A 20,807-nucleotide genomic window follows, 5' to 3' on the forward strand; every position below is an offset into this window, starting at 1 on the left:
TAGAGGCATGTTTCTCGCGGAGGTGAATCGCCATATGCAGCGTGTGAAACGGTTTGCGAGGGGTATCCCATGGGATCCTTAAAGCAATCCTTTAAAACTGAGGTTAAAGCACACTGAAGGAATCAGTCTTTAAAAACCAATAAACCCTGTGCCTCTGTTTCATTACCGTCTCACCTGCTTCACCAATGCAGGCCCTGCAACAGTCGAGACGCTCTGTCAGCAGCTGACCTTCTCTGTGCCTGACCGGTTCACACAGAGGCAGCGCAAGAGAAAGCGCCAGAGACAGACAGAGGCACACACACAGGCAGCTGGTGGGCGGCTCTCCGTGAGTTTCTCTTGCGAGCAGACACATAACCAGGCGGTGTGTATGCTTCGAGAACGAGGCTGGACGCGGCTTGCGACCGGGCACATGAGCAGGCAGTGTGTATGCTTCGAGTGCGAGGGTGGACGCGACAGGACCATCTAGGAAAAATCATGTCGCGGATGTGATTCGCTGTATGCAGTGTGTAAAACAGTTTGCGAGGGGTGTCCCTGTGTCTTTCCAGAAGTGTTCAACCATCAATAAATAATTATGCGGCGTTTGTTATGCCACGGGTTCACTATTGTGTTGTATTTTGCTCTCTCCAGAGTTCAATCTTTTCATTCACTTACTGTTGTATTCTCGCACTAACCTGTTTTAGACAACCGTGTCTTTCCAGAAGTGTTTACCATTCAATAAATAATTATGCATGAGATTGAGCGTGTGTCTAGGCGTGGGTAAGCCGTTGAACCCCATTCGGGCTGCAGTGCAAACCGTGGAATTGCCACTAAGTGCGACTCATACGCTCCCACTGTTTTCGTCCCTACCCTTTGTACACACCCCCCTCCCACACGTTGACTGTTCATAGAGGCATGTTTCTCGCGGAGGTGAATCGCCATATGCAGCGTGTAAAACTGTTTGCGAGGGGTATCCCATGGGATCATTAAAACATTCCTTTACAACTGAGGTTAAAACACAATGAAGTGAGCAGTCTTTAAAAAAGGAGTTTTCGGTTACGACGCACGACCGCGTGCAGCATAGCAAAGTGTTGTACACGCTACATACAGCAATTCGCATCCGCGCAAACATGCGCCTTCTTAGATGCTCCTGCACTTTGTACACACCCCCCTCCCACCTCGCTACGCCGCACGGACGATTGTGTGTTGGTTCGTTCCGTGCATTGTTACAATGTTGCTTTTCTTGCTGATTTATTACATTACCGATTTTGCAAATGTTAAATTTTCTCCCTGTGCTTAAAAATGATTAAAAAACCGGCCTGATTATGCGGCTTATGGCACGCCGCGGGTTGGCTAGTTTTAAAATAATATTCCTGCAGGATTTGCCGTAACTCTTCTTTTCACTTTGTTTGCTTGAGACGCCCCATAAACCCCCCACCGTAGGTCTAGGTTATAACATAAAAGTTAACTTAGGTGGAGTTCATGACACTGAGGTGGCCACTGTAATGCTGTTAGTGCTTCCAAGTAGGTGTTCTTGCTTTTATGATCCTTATCGAGCTTAAAGATTATGTTTTCGCAAACAAGGAATTTTTTTAAAGGTAAACCACGAGGAACCAGAAGCTGCTTATATTTCTTAGCTGCCATCTGCAGTCATCATTCCATTGATCTTTGATTGCACACCATTTAATATTGGCTAAAATGTACTTAGTGAATCAGAAACCTTCATATTTGGACTCCTCACTCCATAAGTCATGCTGCCTTTGGTTGTCACTCTTTTGTATGCTGCAGTCTGTTCTGCGTTTAGCCTTACTGCAAGAATTTTTTTTTGCCAGCTCTGAGCCCTACAAGACCAATACTGTACTTGAACACGTTCAAGTTCACGTTCGTTGGGTAGCCTAAGACTTCATATACTAATATATATTAAGGTTAGATTAGATAAACATTATTAATCCCATAGGAATATTCAGATGCATATAGCAGCAGAAACATAAAAAACAAGGATATTAGACTAATAGGACAAATAATGCAGCTAAGCAATCAATCGATAATGAAATTAAATAAATAAAAATAAAATTAACGAGTACATTGGGTTGGAAGGATTGAATTGCCTGATATCAGTGGGCATAAAAGACCCCCAGAGGCTCTTCTTAGCACACAGTGGTGAAATGAGCCTGTGGGTAAAAGTGATCCAATTGAGCGCCTCCTGGAGAGGACTTTTCATGATGGCATCCAATTTTGCTACCATTATTTTTTGCACAATAGCTTCCAATATGCCCAGGGTTCATCCTGTGATGGAGCAGGATTTCCTGACAGGTTTGTTAAGGCACGTGCTTCTTTTGAGCTTAGAGCTACAGCGTAGAACACCACACTGGCTACTGTGAACTGGTAGAACATTTCCAGCAGCTTGCTGCACACGTTACACGACTCGAGTCTCCTTAGCCAGTCCAGTCTGCTCTAGCCCTTCTTGTCCAGTGCCAGTGTGTTGGCAGACCAGTCCAGTTTGTTGTTTATGTGAACCCCCAGGTATTTGTAGCTCAGTTCCACATTCTCAGAGTCTCAGAGTCTCCTTGGTCCACCACCAGCTCTATCTTGCTGATATCGAGTTGCAAGTTGTTGTCCCTGCACCACAACACAAAGTCCACCACAACCTTCCTGTACTTTGATTCATCTCCATTATTAATACAGCCTATGATGGACGAGTTATTTGAAAATGTCTGTAGACGTCAAGCACTGCTATTGGGTAAACGGTAAGGGAGACGGGACAGTTCACTGAGGTGCTCCAGTATTACACACCACCATTTCTGATGCATAATTGAAGTCAAGACTCTTGACCAGCGTTGACGGGGAGTCACTCTTGTGAGTCTTTGGGTTTCCCGTTGTATGTTTCTCCTGCCTTATGTCTACAGTTTTATTATGTGGTGCATTTTTATTTGTTAATGAAACTTTTGGCAGATTTTTTGTAGATATAACTGTATACTGTATCTGTATTGGGATGGAAAGTATAGATGTTTAATCATGCAAACACAATCAGATTATTATGGTGTTATGACTTGCATGCCGCAGCAGAATTTTTCGTGAAGGTTTTTTTGTTCTCCTGGATAAAAGTCAGTCATTCACTTGTCAAATTGACAACCCTTGCCCCCTGCAAAGGGTGAAAATCAGTCTAACTGATATTTAAGACTTCATTACTATGAAGACTTTAACGGGTGAATAATGAAGAACTCTACCACTCAGTCTGTGGAGTTTCTTTGTTAGAGAAAGGAGCAGATTTTATTATGCGGGGGGAAATCAAGAAGGGTACTCTATTAAAATTATTCCATCAGTACTGACTGCTCGTTTGCCATAATAAATTAAGGTTTTGTTTAAATATGCTGTCTTTTCTTCGAGTAGTATTCCATTTCTTTTATTTGTATCCTACAGATTAGTATGACATTTTCCTAAAAGTAGGTCGCTCTATAGTATCTATCACGAACATTTCAGAGTGCACCAGGTGTTTTCCCTCATAACACTGACTTGTTTTAACACGCAGACTATGCAGGTATTTCTTTTCCATACATGCATGCCTGTCATGTTGTTTTCACATCCTGGATTCTGAAAAGGCCTCTTCTTGTCAAGTAAAAGACTGGTAATTAATTTGTAGCAAAGTCAATACAGAATTGTCTTAGTTTTGGTTCTGTATGAATACATTTTTCATGTGATCTTTTCTTCAGTCTTTTAGACTACCTTCATCTCGATTGTAAATGAATACTCCCACTTAAAATAATATTTTTATAAATTACTAACCCAGTTTAGTTTGTGGAGATGGCCCAGAAAATGATTTAATCTCACATTTTCATGCAGAATGGAAATAATTTTTTTAATTTCAAAGGGGGTCTAAAGGGACCAAAATCAAAAAGTTGGTGCTAAAAATTTCATGTTACCCATGTTGCATAATCCACATGCAAGGCCTTCTAGTTGTGCGCTCACATTGTGCCAAACACTTGTACCATGTGGGAAATAAATATTTGATCCCCAGCTCAACTTGTAAGTTTGCTCACTTACCAAAAATGAACAGTCTCTAATTTTTGTGGTATTTTCATTTTAATGTAGAGAGACAGAGAATATCAACCAAAAAATCCAGAAAAAACATCTTACATAAAAGTTGTAAATTGATTTGCATGTCTTTGAGAGGAATAAGGATTTGATCCCCCACAACCCAGCCAGAATTCTGGCTCCCACAAATTGGCTGTGTGCCCGTGTGGCACACAGATTACAATCAATTAATCAGTCGATCGATCAATTTCAGATGCTCCTAATCTCAACTCGTTATGTATATAAAGCCCACCTGTCCACAGAATCAGTTTCTTCCATTCCAACCTCTCCACCGCTGTGGGCAACACCAAAGAGCTGTCTGAGGACGTCGGGGACAAGACCTGCACAAGGCTGCAATGGGCTACAAGACTCATCAGCAAGAAGCTTGGTGAGAAGGTGACAATTGTTGGTGCAATTTTTCGAAAATGGAAAAAATTTAAAATGACAATCAGTCGCCCTCAGTCTGGAGCTTGCCTCATGGGGTGAGGATGATCAGGAGAAAAGTGAGGGATCCGCCCAAAACTACACGGGAGGAGCTTGTTAATGATCTGAAGGCAGTTGGGACCACCACAGTCACCAAGAACACCATTGGTAACACACTACGCCATAATGGATTGAAATCTTGAAGCGCCTGCAAGGTCCCTCTGCTCAAGAAGGCACATGTACAGACCCGTCTTAAGTTTGCCAGTGAACATCTGGGCCTTGCTGATGGTCTTGTAGCCTATTCCAGCCTTGTGCAGGTCTTGTCCCTGACGTCCTTTGACAGCTGTTTGGTATTGCGTTCCCCATGGTGGTGGAGAGATTGGAGCGGAAGAAATTGATTCTGTGGACAGGTGGGCTTTACACACATAACAGTTTTAGATCAGGAGTATCTGTAATTGATTGACTGATTGTAAGCTGTGTGCCACATGGACACACAGCCAATCTGTGGGAGCCATAATTCTGGCCGGGTTGTAGGGGATATTCCTCTCAAAGACGTTCAAATCAATTTATAACTTTTATATAACGTGTTTTTTTTCTGGATTTTTGATTGATATTCTGCCTCTCTCCACTAAAAGTAGAGAAATGAGAGACTGTTCATTTCTTTGTAAGTGAGGAAACTTGCACGTTCAGCAGGGGATCAAATACTTATTTCCCCCACAGTATTTTTACTTAAATATGGCTCCATGAAAATGAAAGTGGAACACACCCGACACGTGCCCAAGCATTTGAACTGAAGACCCGTCTCCCTCCTTCATTCTTTGTTTAGGAGTCCATCCCAGTAACAGCTTATTCTTTGGCTAATTTTCAGCTTCACGTGATACCCGCTAAAAGCATGTACTGAAAAGGCGTGTAAAACTAAAGATTAAATGTTAATCTCTTTCAAGCAAACAATTGGAATGTGGTTTATGCAATATGAGTATCGTGAGATTTTTTTTTTATATTGTTTGCTGTTGTCTAGCATTGGTCACCATAGATGCCCATTCAATCAGAAACTTGGTTTTCGAAACATGAGAAATTTGACAAACGAGAGAAGACACTTGAACGCCTTCACTAAGAGCAGCCATTCCCGCTCCCCCGATGAGAACAGTCCACTCTTTTTTTTTTCTGAGAGAGAGCCATGACCTCAGAGTTAGAGGTGCTAACCTTCACACTTGGTAGGAAATTTCTCAGGTGCACGTCTAAAGGTAACAGTCAGATCAGACAAAGGGCACAGCATCCATCTGTATGGAGCAACAATGGCCCCCTCAATTGGACATTCACATCCTCAACTGTGCCTTGATATCTTGTCCATGAAAACCACAAACAGTAGCGGTCACGGTGAACAAATTTGACTTGGCTCCACATATTTGGACATGGCTATCACTGCATTCATATAGGGAATGAACAGCATGCAAGAGCAGCTGTGTTACCCCCTATTCCTGCAGCCCATCCCATAACACGTTTCCCCCCCCCCAAAACTTCAAAACACATGTGGACTGGAATTATCATACTGCCTCCCATGCACCCTCCAGCAACTGTGTGCCAGTGAGCTGGTCTGCTTTTGCACAGCCAGGACGGAATCCACATTGTTGAGAATGTCCCTAGCGTGTGTCTAACCTAAGAGACTCCTGTGTAGGTGGGACACCCTCTGTAGTCACCTTTTGCTTACCAATGTGTTGCCCCTAATATTATAATAAACAAAACAGCACATTATTACTGAACATTCTGTATCCCCCTTAATCAATTTTAGGCCATTGAGGTGCAGCATCCTGTTCTGGCTGTAGTAAGCTTAAGGTGGGAAATAGCCATTGAGAGAGTGCTAGTCTATCTTAGGACTCATTTCCTCGCCCTCAGGCCAGGCCACTTCCAGTTTGGCATCAGCAGTGAATCTTGGCATGTTTTCAGAGATGTGGGAGCAGAAAGGGCGTTCCCAGAAGTAAAACCCACAAGGTCAAATGGATAACGTTCAACCTCCACCAGGGTAATGACCAGATGTGCTATTCAAACCCAGGACACTGTACCTGCTGAGCCTGCAGCACCACTCTGCCACTGCAACAGGCATTACATTATCTTATATTTCAAAGCCTTTGTGCTTTCCCCATTCATTATAAACCTACCATACTTCACTTGGCATTGTCTGAAAGTACTTTAATGCCATGGTGCACAAGTCTGGAGGCACTCATTTCAGATTTATAGTATTCACTTTTTATGCCAGCCCTGCTTCTTGCGGTCTCCAGATTCAAACACTATGCCTGGAAATGCACCATCAAATCTCCTCATCCATAAAGTGACATTACTGCATTCTGCTTTGGAGTGCTAATGTTCTGCGTTAGTTTTGCTTATTGACTTATGGCTTTTATTGTCAGTAAAGCTTCTGATTTACTGTACATCAGAAGTATCGTTTGATGCATCCTGAAATACTTTTGTTTTGTGATGGTCTAGAGCAGGGGTCTCCAACCTTTTTTCCCCTGAGAGCTACTTTTACAAAATGAAAATGGCAGAGAGCTACTAATGATTTCTAACGTTTATTCTCATAGCTTATTTCAACCCAAACAAACTGAATAAGCTTATCTTGCCTGAACATTTGCAAAATGTCGGTGTCCACAACTCACATTTTGCACAAAAAAATATTTAGTTCACCTGCAAGTGCATTTTGTATGTCTGTATGCATTTTCTAGTGTATCTTACACTATTAAATTAAAACATGAATGCTGTCAAAACAAAACAATGCAATTCCAAATCCACAGATATGACTTATTCATTTGTCACTTTGTTACCTGTCACTGTTTCACTTTATTCACATGTCTAGTTGCATGAGTGATGTGTTTTTTAGTTAGTCAGATGACTCAACAAGAGAGGCAGGTGTAAGGTGGAGTGGAGCCACTCAGGTTCACTCTTATGGAGTCATTTCAATGCTTGTCCGTCAATCTTGTTCTGAGTTTTGATTTCATGACGTTCGTGTCAGACTCACAGAGGGATGGAGACCCAAACAAAGCAGACATTTTCAGAGCTGCGCTAGTTATCTGGCTCTACTAAGCTCCAGAAATGCTGAGAATGCTGTTGAGACTTTAACTGCACATTATTTTGAAGGTTTACTAATACTGTATATAATATATAAAATTCAACGTCTGACCGTCGGTCCGCTTTTCATGAGAGAACTTCTTCACGGATTTAAATCAGGTATTTTTTCTATAATTTGCTTGAACATTCCGGTTGATTTTGGAACTTCTCTCATCGCGCTAAGTATAATAGTTCGCTTGCGGTACAGATTTATTTGTGCGAATCCGAGAAACATGCAGCGGGCCAAGAGGAGGGGCCTTCCTCACTCACTCGCCAGCTTTGGGGCGTGTTCCTTAACTCTGCCTAGCTAGCGAATGAGAGAACAATTGAATCCAAATTCGTTTGATATTTAAAATAGAGTGTTACTTGGGTTAATTGATAAGTTTGAGTCCGGATATTCTCTTAAGTTTATGCCACATAGAAAAGATAGATTGCAATTCAGATTGTAGAGTGTGATATGATTTGTTGGAAAGATCGCCCACCCCTAATTTGACTAATCAAGTTTTCAAATTTATGTAGGATTCATTAACCCTTTGGCGAGCAACGTGTTGGAGACCCCTGGTCTAGGTCAATCTTTATCTTATATAGCACACATTGCAGAACAGAACCTGCTTTAAAATCGAAGCAACCCACACATCCACCTTCTTAAAAGTCTCATTTGCTATATCTCTGTCATTCCAGCAGAAGGTGCATACAAACATTTGTACTAATAGACTGGATTGCAGTTGCCATTCCAGCAGATGGCATGTCGCAAACATTTGTAATTTCATTACTAGAAATGTTTGAGATGCTCCAGCCATCTGTTGGAATGCCAAATGCAATGTATTGTATTACTTCATGCATCACAAAAAAATACTGTAACAACAGAGGAGTGTGAGACATGGAGGAGTGGAACTATACAGCGTTCCATTTATGTCAGAAGTCGGATGTTGAAGCTGGGAATGACGTCACGTCCTTGTTGACCGCATTTCAGTTAAACATTTGAAAAAACAATACAGACGCCTCCAAGAAATTTTTTGTTGAGTTTAGTGTTTCAGAATGCAGACAGCTTCTAAGCAATGAGTATTCTTTTGATAGCAACATGTCCACAGGTAGAGGTTAGAGTGTACTGTGTGAATGATTGAATTAATGAGAAACAAATACAAGTGCTAATAAAGAGTATAATACTACAGCTTTCACTGAAGTTCATGGTGTATGTTGCCATTTTGTATTGATGTAATAATCGAAAGTAGGACAAACTTGGAGTTTCTGAGTAGGAAATCCTGCTTATTGTGTTTTGCATTCCAGTTGAAAATTCTAACTAGAAAACTCATAAAGTCTGACTTCCCAGTTCAAATGAAACGCGGTATTAGCCTCTTAATGCAGATTGCTGGTGAGTGGCCCTAAAAAGGACTTTTGGCATCTTCAGTGCTGTTTCTTCCCATTGCTCATGTCTTCAGCGACACCACATGCTCCTTTGTCCCTTCACAAATGGCACCCAGCTTTACCTGACCCTGGGGTAAGAGGCAATCCATATGCCACTCAGGACCCCCGCTGCTCTGACCCACGTCCAGGCAGCGTGGTGGCTCTGAACCTAAGGATCTGTGCCTGTATCCGGAAGTTTGCCAGTTTGAGTCCCTGTTTCTGCCAAAAGAGATCCTACTCGGTTGGGCCCTTGAGTAAGGTCATTAACCTGCAGTTGCTCCAGGGGCGTTGACCTTGCGCTCTGACCCTAAGGAGTATGTGAAAACTTAACAAATACATAATAAAAGAAATAGTATAAGGCAAAATAAAAGAGCCAAAAAAAAAGTCCAAGGTCCAATCCGAGACTCTCTGGCGGTGACTCATCTGAGCCGATGAACTTCAGCAGCCGGGAGACACTTCCAGTTAAAGTGGTATTCCAGGTTTTCCCGCCCCATCAGACAGTCTGCTGCCTCTCTGAGGAGCATGTCCCCCTTTGAGGTTCGAACCCAGAGCTCATTAGGATGCATTTCAATAGGTTTTGCACTGCAAACATTAACACGGAGGTCTACTTTGATTACTTAGATTTCAACCCATCCTAGACAAGTATCACAGCTGGTAAAAGGTATGCTTACAATGGTATATTTTACACTGACTTGCATTAAAAGCATTCAGTCCATTAAAGACCATACTTGTATGAAGTGATCTACTTTAAATCTAAAATTTACAAGGTAACAAGAAAAAACATCATCTTCCCTTTTCCATGCCTGACAATTTTAGAGAAGCAGAAGCGTACAATGACTTTTAGATTAAACGCATTTGATTTTAGCAAGTACAGAAGTTTGGAAGACTAACGGCTTCAATCCAAAAGCTTGCATTTTTTTGTCCTCTTTATATTATGTAAACTTATTTCCACCTCTTACTTTATATTTATTTATTTAGGAAATGTTTTACTTGTTTGCTACTGATAGCGTTGTCCATGTGTGTGCTTTTCTCTTCAAAGGGACAAGCACAAAGAGAGGATGTTGTGGCCAGTACAGAAACAGAAATCAATAGTTAAAGAATCCTTTTATTTTTTTTTTTTTATTTTGATGCAAGGAAGGATTTCAGTTCCAGTGGGTTTTTTTTTTTAATTTCTGTGGGTCGCTTCCACATACTTTGCTCAAGGCAGCTGCCTCGGGACATAGTGGCACAATTTCCAGGTTTGACTACCCAGTGGGATTTCTAGACTCTGAACAAGGTTAATTCCAAAAATAAATTACACATTTTAATAAATTCATAACATGTTTGCAAAAATATGTTTAAGTAATATAGGCATTAATTATGAACCAAACAGTCTGCACATGAATCTGCTGCATGTATAATGAGAATCCATCTATATTGCAATGAGACAGTGTAATGTAATGAGACAGTCAGAGCCCCATATAATATGCAGAAAGACGGAGAGGCTTTGCTTTTATAAAGGCTCTGTAATTGTTTTGCAACCTTTTGAATAATGTATATTTTTTTACATTATTAGAAAATGCTTATCAAAATGTAATGCTACTTAATTTTGTTTCCATGGGAAGCAATTTTTGCACCCTTTTATGTCTGTTTTTTTTAAGGTTGGTATAAGGGGTTACTTAAGACGGCACCATATCTCTGAGTGCAATAACATTTTTTAGTGAAACCGAGGAAAACATGTTTTAATATTCTGGTACAGGTAATGTTCCTTTGGTTAAGTTCATATAATTTAAATGTAAGTTTGTTAAGAAAAGTGGAGTAAATACAGAATTCAAAAATGTTCTTGCTCACACTTTTGCTTAAGAAATGTGTTTTTATTCTAATTTATTCTTTTTGCAATGCCTAGGTACACAAAACTTGGTTATGCTGGAAATACCGAACCACAGTTCATTGTTCCATCATGTGAGTAACTTCAAGAAATTTTCATTTGCCATGTTAGCAGATTATTTTTCTTTTTTAGCAAGAAGTGAATTTTTTAATGGGTCTAAGCTAGAAATATCATTTGTGTGTTTCTGTTTAGAGTAATAGAACAAAAATGCTTAATTTGAAGCATTGAGCTCTTGTGCAGATTTATTTTGTATAACAAGAAATGCAGAATTTTAAATGTCCACATAATATCTTACTATGACTTGCATAACTTACTGGGGTGTATCTGTAAACTCGACACAGGGATGCGAATCCTGGTGGTCTTACTGTGTGGCAGCAGCACTACAACTCTGCCACCAGGCCACCCAAGCTTTACTTAGTCATACATTGCTATGTGAAAACATTTTTAACTTTTAATATATAAGGCGCATTGGCAGAAGAATCAATTCTATTCATTTGGAGACTTTAATTTGATATTCCAACTTTGCTATAATTACTGAACCTTAGAGACAAGAAATCTAAACTAAATAAAACCATACCGTGAATTAGAAGTCATGTTTTAAGGCAGAACTCTAAACCATGTTTGTTAGGTTGCATTTTAAAGTCTTAAGAAAAAAAGAAAAAAAAAAAAAACATCTTTACAAACTCGTAAGGGGACTTGCATATTTTTTGATTGGTTCTGTAATTAAAGTAAAGTTGCAATGTTAAATTAAAATCTCAAATAAATAGAATTAATTCTTCTGCCAATATCCCATATAGGGTTTGTTTCTGCCTAGCGCCCTATGCTGGGATAGGCTCCATCACTGCCAAGACCCTGGTCTGGATTAATCAGGTTTGAAAATGACATGACATGATAATATATTTAATATTAAAAGTTCAAAATGCTTTCAGATAGCAGTATATGATTAAAACATAAATAAAGCTCAGGTTCTCCGGTGGCGGAGTGGTAATGCTGCTGCCACACATTAAGGAGACCGAGCAGGGTTCACGTCCCACGTCCCCTCCCTGTGTGGAGTTTGTTTGTTCTCCATGGGTTTCCTCCGTCTTGTCCATTTCCATTCTTGTTAGGTGAATTGACGATGCAGTATTGGCCCCCGTGTGTGTGTATGTATGTGGACTGGCACCTTCCCCAGGGTTTGTTTTTGCCTTGCGCCCTATGCTGGGATAAGCCCCATCACCCCCACAACCCTAGTATGGGTTAAAAAGATTAGAAAATGACATGACATGATAAAGAAAACTCAATGGAAGTACAATGTTGCTATACTAAAAAAGAAACTTTTAATTAAGGCAGGAAAATGAATTCCCTATTTAGTTTTTTTGAGGCATACAAAATAATTTGGCCCTTTTTTCAAAATGTGTTTTAGCCTTAAAATATAAACTGCAATTAATGATGAAAAGGTCTTTAATAGTATATGTCAAAGTAAGATTCCTTTATTACTTTGTGTTCCTTACTTGTAATTCCAAAATAGGGAAAGGGAACAGTACTTCAGTCTGTCTGGAATACAAAAAGCTCTTTCATACGTTCCTCTGAAAACAGAATGCGTCATACATATCCATACTGTGCCACTGAATTTTGCCTCTTCTTCATTCAAAGAGGTTTTTTGAATAAACATTTTTTGGTAGTTTTCTTATGTGACGGCTAATTGGTTGAAAGCATATTTTGAAGTTTGTGTCCTGTAATAAAATGAGTACAATTGGTAGGGTGGAGATTATTGATGTGCTGTAAATTGAATGGAGAACAACATACTTAAAATAGTTTTTTGTTTTTTTTTTTTGGACTGGGTAAGTGATTAAGTGACAGAAAGAAAAAATATTTGGTGGTTTTCAAAAGAGATATTCAAAATACAGTGGATTATTCAGCAAGTATAAAAACAAGGACAGAAACTAACAGATAAAATAATATTTTTTCTCCTTCCTGACAAGGGTAACAAAGCTTACCCAGGCACCAGAAGATAACTAGCTATGACCTGGGTGTCAGTCAGTCTACTACACAAGAAGCACTTAGAGACATTGATATCAAAAACTGGCTCCTTGCATTGAGGTATTAACAAAACCACTGAACTTTTGTGCAACTTGTGTTTATTAGGGTCAGTTGTGCATGTACTGAGAACAATATCGTTTTCTGGAATTTTAAGAACATTCGGGGAAAAAAAGGGCTACACTATGAATTGTAGTTAGTGATCTGCTAAAAGATATGATAAACCTGAGCTTTACAATGGAAACGCTGTTACTTATAGGTTATAACTAACGTTCACTACCGGCCAAAAATTTTCTAAGACCCCAGTGTTTTTTTTGTTTTTTTTTTATACACTCTGGCAGTTGGCCTTCCTCTCTTTCTCATTGGTGGGGGTTGATTTGAATTTATCTTTCTTAAGTTTAATTTGATAGTATGGAATGTTATATGCTTTTAATAAATTCATTAAAACAAAAAAAAAAACACCCCAGTTTTCTCCAGTTTTGTTTTATAAATTTAAGCAATTCAAATGTAGTGAATAACCTGATATGGTACAAAGTTAAGCAGTAAACTGACAGGCTAAAAAAAGAAAAAAATGTTAAGGTTACCAATAAAAAAGACAGTACAGAAAGACCTTTTTTTAGGAAACAAGTGATGGGTTAACAACTTGAAGCTGTTCTGCAGCAATGGAAGTTAAAGAAACTTTGAAAGTTGATGCAGGCAATTCCTACCAGTGTCCCAACTTTTGTTGATTACTTACAGACACCCTGTCTGAATAAAAGCCTGAATAATGCCACCTTCTAAAGCATTAATCTGAAAATACTGCACTGATAATTCTCGCCATTATGATAACAACAAACAAACAAAGACAAACAAGACTATTACAACAATTAAATGTGCAAGTCTTTCTTTCACAGAAATTGCAAAGAAAGCCATAGTGTATGTGAGTACAGCTTATACTAGACTTGACCTGCTTAAATTTTAATAAAAACTAGAAACATGGGAGTGTTCTAAAACTTTTGATTGGTAGATTATGCGACTGAAAGTGTAATTATATTTAATGTGTGATCACAAGGGGGCATTACTGAGACAGAAACCACAGATACAGTAAGGCCCACCACAATTCCAGGTTCAATTTAAAGGTTTTTACTTCCTTATACAAACGCCAGCCTCAACAAATAATTATAAATTCTCTTCTTCCACATCCCATAGAGTGTTGCCTGCTGCCTCCTGACTATGACTCAGTCAAATGAGGCTGCGAACTTCCTTTTGACTCCGACCTGGGCACTGCTTCCAGTGTCACTCCCTGGTCATTCAGAGCACTTCCATGTCGTGTGGAAACCAGGGCAATCCTTCCTCAGCAGTTCCCTCTGGCAGTACTCAAAGACCCCAAGAAGGATGTGTTTCTGGACTCCATCTCGCTTGTCACCCTGTGGGTGTCCTAATCGGGTTCAGCCTTGAGTAACACTGCCACCTGTTGTGTGGGGTTAATGAACTGCTCCTGGTATACCCGAGGCTGTCCCATTATGGCCTGTCTAGGCAAGGATCCATCCTTTATTCTGTCTAGGATGCCCGTCCTTCCTCCATGGCACCTACAACTGATCATGGCAAATCAGAAGAAGCAGTTTATAAAGCTACTAGCAAAATACCCGCGCTTCGCAGCGGAGAAGTAGTGTGTTAAAGAAGTAATGAAAAAGAAAAGGAAACATTTTGAAAATAACGTAACATGATTGTCAATGTAATTGTTTTGTCACTGTTGTGAGTGATGAGTGTTGCTGTCATATATATATATATATATATACACACACACACACACATATATATACACTCTTCACTCTTTGGGGTGCGAGCAACTGTTGCTGGGGGTGGCAGAATCCATCAAGGAAGAAAAATGAAAAACATTATTTGTACAAAATCTTAATTTATTTATCCATTCCTAAATAATTAAATGGGCAGGTTATTTCGTATCAGTGCAATACGCTGTTTGTTAAAATGTATGACTCCCGCTCTTACGTGCAAGTCTGCGTGGATATTATGAACTATGGTATCTGTTCAAGTTCTATTTAAATTTTAAATAGAAGGAATTTTTATTTAGTCGACAGAAATATCTTTGGTAGGAATGTAAGTTAAATGTAGGCATCATTGCATACATTTTTCTTCACCATACAAATGTAAAAAGTAAATTCACCTTACATTCCAACCAAAGATATTTGTGTTGACTAAATAGAACTTGAAAAGATATATTTTTTCGAATGTGATCGCGCAATTCAAATCGAGTTGACGCGCACCGACGCATCGAGCCCGCGTGTTATTGTGGTTTCGCCTGCGTGCCTCAATAAGTCACCATCCCCTCACTCTTACTTTTTTACCGTTCATCTAATGAATACACTGAGTATGGCTTTACCAAAACAATCATTGATGGCGAAGAAAGTATTCATTATTCATAAAGCTTCAATTGGTGATCTGTCTTTCTGCGTTGTCCGCATATTTTTTCATATGTCTCAAACCAAGGGGATGCAAGGGTAAAATAAATCGGGAAGCGCGCATACATACTCGGTGCACCCCCTCTCGGGAATCGAACCTCGGACATCGGCGCTAGAGGCAAATATATATATACCCGCGGAGAAGTAGTGTGTTAAAGAAGTTATGAAAAAGAAAAGGGAACATTTTAAAAATAACGTAACATGATTGTCAATATACAGTAATTGTTTTGTGACTGTTATGAGTGTTGCTGTCATCAAGGATTTGATTATCATTATTTCTTTCAATCAGGTTCGTATTTGTAGGATGTGTTGTGTTCAAGTTACATTCCGTGTTTGTCAATCGTTGTAAAGATAACCGGTTTCATTCATCGATTCGTTTCTTACTGCATCAATAAACAGCTCGTCTTCCTCTTTATCTGAGACATGACACACTGCATGCACAGGTTTTTTTACGCTGTCTTCCTTTAGCGGGACATTGACTTTTTCCACCCCACGGCTGTATTTAATGTTAGCTAAGACCCGGCACTTAAAAGTTTCTCTCGCAGTTTCGCTGAGTTTGTGCCAAACACCACCCTGACCATCTCATCTTCCTCTGCATAAGCAAAGTCCTTCACCCGTGAATATTTAACGGCAGTGTTTCTATTGGATTGCCGCTGACGGACGGCCTTATATGGGCAAGCACTAAATTACGGAGTTTCGCCTCCCACGGCCATCGAGCAGACGTCTATTATAGTATATGGATGAAAAAATAGGTTCCAGTTATGAACGTTACGCGTAGAATTTCGAAATGAAACCTGCCCAACTTTTGTAAGTAAGCTGTAAGGAATGAGCCTGCCAAATTTCAGCCTTCTACCTACACGGGAAGTTGGAGAATTAGTGATGAGTCAGTGAGTGAGTGAGTCAGTGAGGGCTTTGCCATTTATTAGTGTAGATTAGATTAGTTATAATTGGTAATCAGCACATAAAAATGGGCGTACAAGTGACACACACAATTTTTGTGTAAATGAATGGTTCAATTGTAAACTATTGTGCTCAGTGCTGCTTTTAAATTTATACAGCCAAATAACTGTATGCAGTTCATAAAGTGTGAAGGTTTGGAATTAGCTATAAAAAAAACTACAAACAGATATTTTGAAGATGATTTAAAAATATAAAATACATTTTAGTACTTAAAATAAAAGCAGGTTTACTCTATTTTCTTGTGATTATTCACTGCCACTTTTTTATATTCAACCTACAAGTTATTCTTTTATTTTAGCAAATAAGAAATTATCTAGCACTGACACCTGTTAAACGTGTTTTATGTCTGTGATCTTGAAAATTCCTAAGTCACATTCAGCTCTGTGTACCTTTCTGACTTGTCATGTCTCTCTTTTTTGTATCAGGTATTGCAATCAAAGAGTCTGCCAAGGTTGGGGATCAAGCGCAGAGGAGAGTCATGAAGGGAGTTGATGATTTAGACTTTTATATTGGGGATGAGGCAATCGACAAACCAACATATGCAACAAAGGTGAGTGATTTTAAAATAAAAACAGTAATATTCTGATCATAAAAGATGCAGAAGTGTGTGCACAATGGTAGAATTACAGAATGTTTTTAATTAGCTGGGAAAAATGATTTTTTGCTTTGTGCCCTCCCGCACCCCAACCAATTGTCTATGGGAGAGGAATGAAAGCTTTAGATTCGTCAAAAATTTCAATCTCTGGTTTCTGACGGATCTCAATGTTTTTGGGTCCCTGATACCGAAAACATTAATATTTTGATGACTGGTGTGTGTCTGTCTGTGTGTCACAGTTTCTTGAGGATGGTCTAAAGCTAAAACAGCCGGACAGGAAAAACTCAAAACTTAAGCCTGCTATGAGATGCCGATGTGCTTGATTAATGTTTGAGCCAGATCATGCAAGAGAATGTAGCACTTTATAGGGACCCTCAAAATAACATAATTCTGCAATTAATTATAAATTCTTCTTGTTAATTACTATAGAAATGACCTATTTTATGATCAGAATGATCAGCATTAAAGCAGTAAATAATTACTAAAATGTTGTTATAAAGGGTGGCGCACGAAAAACTCAACTATCTCCGACTTCAACGTCGACGTACATTTCTTATCCCGTATACGAAACAAAAGATATGCAATACAAAAATCTGTATTTACTGGTTGGAGGAGGTGCTGGAAATGATTTCCTTTTTCGTCAATACACTTTTCTGCACGCCGCACCATATTGTCATAGACGCGACGCAGCTCAGCCACTTCAATTTTTCGAATTTCACTCTGAATATTGTCCTTCAGTTCCTCTAATGTCTTTGGATCATTGACATACACTTTTCCCTTCAGATTGCCCCTAAAAGTCACAAGTGGATAGGTCCGGTGATCTTGGTGGCCACAAACCTTTGCTGACAGTTCGTTCCTCTATGAAGACGTTGTGAATTCAAGAAAGTGACTCGCGAGAAGTGTGACATGTCGCTCCATCCTGTTGAAAGACAGCGTACTTGCATTCTTTGGGGTCAATTGTGTGCAAAATTCCTCGAACAGTGTTGACTGTTGTTTCAAAAAATATGGGACCCATAATCCGTGTAGCAGATACCGCACACCAGACACCAATTTTTTTCATCATGAAGGGGCTTTTCATGAATTCCATAGGTATTGTCTACTGACCAATATCTGGTGTTCTGCGAATTTACATGTCCTGACAGATGGAACCACGCTTTGTCACTCATGAAATAACCCAATGGCTCACAGTTTCCTTACCAATGCACAGTTGGGACTGCTGACCCCATCGCGACAATGAGGCTCCGCGATCGTGACAGCACCCGTCTGTATAATAGCCTGAGCCAGCCGGTCGGAGACGGTTCAGTTTTTCGTGTGCCACCCTGTAGAACAGTTTGGGTAACTTGGTTCCCAGAGTGCAAAGCCTGTATTATGTAGCATCTTGCACCAATGAGTATCGTCATAAAGAGGTTTACAGAGCAGGAATATAATCAAAATTATTCTTTTGAATTCTTTAGTGAATTCCCTTAGGGGTCTCTGTCTGTTTGTGTGTAACATAGTGCCTTTTCTGTTCATTTTTTTTCCCTATGCACTTGTCTAGAAAGCACCCTTTATTATAGCAGTTTGCTGAGAATTGGTTTCAGCAGTGAATGTACTAATGAAGTTGTCAAACTATTGGCATCCACTGTGAAAGCTTCTCACTACTACAAATGCAGACTTCTTATGCACCAAGTCAGTTAATCTAACACGCGTGTCTTTGAAACATATGATGAAACCAGAGTACCTGAAGAAAGCCTTTATGCACATAAGAAGAACATGCAGAGTTCACGGAGAGAGTGACCTTGCAACCAGGTTTGTGGGGCTGGGAGGCAGAAGCACTCCTCTCTGCCTGCAAAAAGTTTGTAACAGATGTATGAATGTTTTTATGATTTTGCCAAACTTATTCTTTTAGTGGCCTATTCGTCATGGCATTGTTGAAGACTGGGACTTGATGGAACGCTTCATGGAACAGGTTATCTTCAAGTACCTAAGGGCCGAGCCAGAAGATCATTACTTTCTTTTGGTAAGACAATACTGTGCTGCCAACAGAACGCCTGTAAATTAAATTGTGAATACTGCCACAGATACTCTCATGAAGGTGTAACATTTAGCATATTGTATCCCCTCCCAAACCACTAAAAAGCTAAACCATAGTGAATGAAAAGCTGTATGATGAGAAGCTTCACTTGGAAAGTAGTAGGGCTTTTTTATGCCAGATATGTAAATGTCAAATTATGCTTTGTAATGCCAAGATTACTGTTGTAGTTATCTGCCATACCTATTATATTACTGTTTTTAATGTCACGTGACGTCTGTGTAGATTAAAAAGTGAAGCACTTTAACAGACACAACATATCTATCTATCTATCTATTTAACATTGAGCAGTGTGTGTATCATGTTAAATTTACATTATTATTACAGTTTAAACATTTTGTCACTTTATTATTCTCTCTAGAACAGTGCTTCACGATTGGGAGTGCGAGCAACTGTTGCTGGGGGTGCCAGAATCCATCGAAGAGGAAAAATTAAAAACATTATTTGTACAAAATCTTAATTTATCTATCCATTCCTAAATAATTAAAGTGGCAGGCTATTTCGTATCAGTGCAATACGCTGCTTGTTAAAACGGATGACTTCCGCTCTCACACGCACTTAGTGCTGCGTGAGTATTATGAATTATTGTATCTGTTCAAGTTCTATTTAAATTTTAAATATAATTAAGTTTTATTTAGTCAACCGAAATATCTTTGGTAGGAATGTAAGTTAAATTTAGTCATCATTGCATACATTTTTCTTCACCATAGAAATTTAAAGACTAAATTCAACTTACATTCCTACCAAAGATATTTCGGTCGACTAAATAGAACCTACTTATATCCAAATAAAACTTGAAAAGATACAGTGGGTACGGAAAGTATTCAGACCCCCTTCAATTTTTCACTCTTTGTTATATTGCAGCCATTTGCTAAAATCATTTAAATTATTTTTTTCCCTCATTAATGTACACACAGCACCCCATATTGACAGACAAAAAAAATAATTTTTGAAATTGTTGCAGATTTATTAAAAAAGAAAAACTGAAATATCACATGGTCCTAAGTATTCAGACCCTTTGCTCAGTATTTAGTAGAAGCACCCTTTTGAGCTCATACAGCCATGAGTCTTCTTGGGAAAGATGCAACCAGTTGTTCACACCTGGATTTGGGGATCCTATGCCATTCCTCCTTGCAGATCCTCTCCAGTTCTGTCAGGTTGGATGGTAAATGTTGGTGGACAGCCATTTTTAGGTCTCTCCAGAGATGCTCAATTGGGTTTAAGTCAGGGCTCTGGCTGGGCCATTCAAGAACAGTCACAGAGTTGTTGTGAAGCCACTCCTTCATTATTTTAGCTGTGTGCTTAGGGTCATTGTCTTGTTGGAAGGTAAACCTTTGGCCCAGTCTGAGGTCCTTAGCACTCTGGAGAAGGTTTTTGTCCAGGATATCCCTGTACTTGGCCGCATTCATCTTTCCCTCGATTGCAACCAGTTGTCCTGTCCCTGCAGCTGAAAAACACCCCTAACAGCATGATGCTGCCACCGCCATGCTTCACTGTGGAGACTGTATTGGACAAGTGATGAGCAGTGCCTGGTTGTCTCCACACATACCGCTTAGAATTAAGGCCAAAAAGTTCTATCGTGGCCTCATCAGACCAGAGAATCTTATTTCTCACCATCTCAGAGTCCTTCAGGTGTCTTTTAGCAAACTCCATGCGGGCTGTCATGTGTCTTGCACTGAGGAGAGGCTTCCGACAGGCCACTCTGCCATAAAGCCCTGGCTGGTGGAGGGCTGCAGTGATGGTTGACTTTCTACAACTTTCTCCCATCTCCTGACTGCATCTCTGGAGCTCAGCCAAAGTGATCTTTGGGTTCTTTTATACCTCTCTCACCAAGGCTCTTCTCCCCCGGTAGATCAGCTTGGCCGG

General features: G+C 39.7%; 1 protein-coding gene across 1 annotated transcript in view; it reads left to right on the plus strand.

Moving 5' to 3' along the window:
- LOC120530790 (actin-related protein 3-B) overlaps window positions 1-20,807 on the plus strand; it is a 53,752-nt gene that overhangs the window by 10,245 nt on the left and 22,700 nt on the right. Inside the window, exons 2-4 of the mRNA XM_039755399.1 lie at window positions 10,859-10,914; window positions 16,701-16,825; window positions 18,759-18,869. Coding sequence (XP_039611333.1) covers window positions 10,859-10,914; window positions 16,701-16,825; window positions 18,759-18,869 — 292 coding nt within the window. The remainder of the gene's footprint in view (window positions 1-10,858; window positions 10,915-16,700; window positions 16,826-18,758; window positions 18,870-20,807) is intronic.

This window comes from Polypterus senegalus, chromosome 6 (genome assembly GCF_016835505.1).
Source record: "Polypterus senegalus isolate Bchr_013 chromosome 6, ASM1683550v1, whole genome shotgun sequence".
NCBI classification, from domain to species: Eukaryota; Metazoa; Chordata; class Cladistia; order Polypteriformes; family Polypteridae; genus Polypterus; species Polypterus senegalus.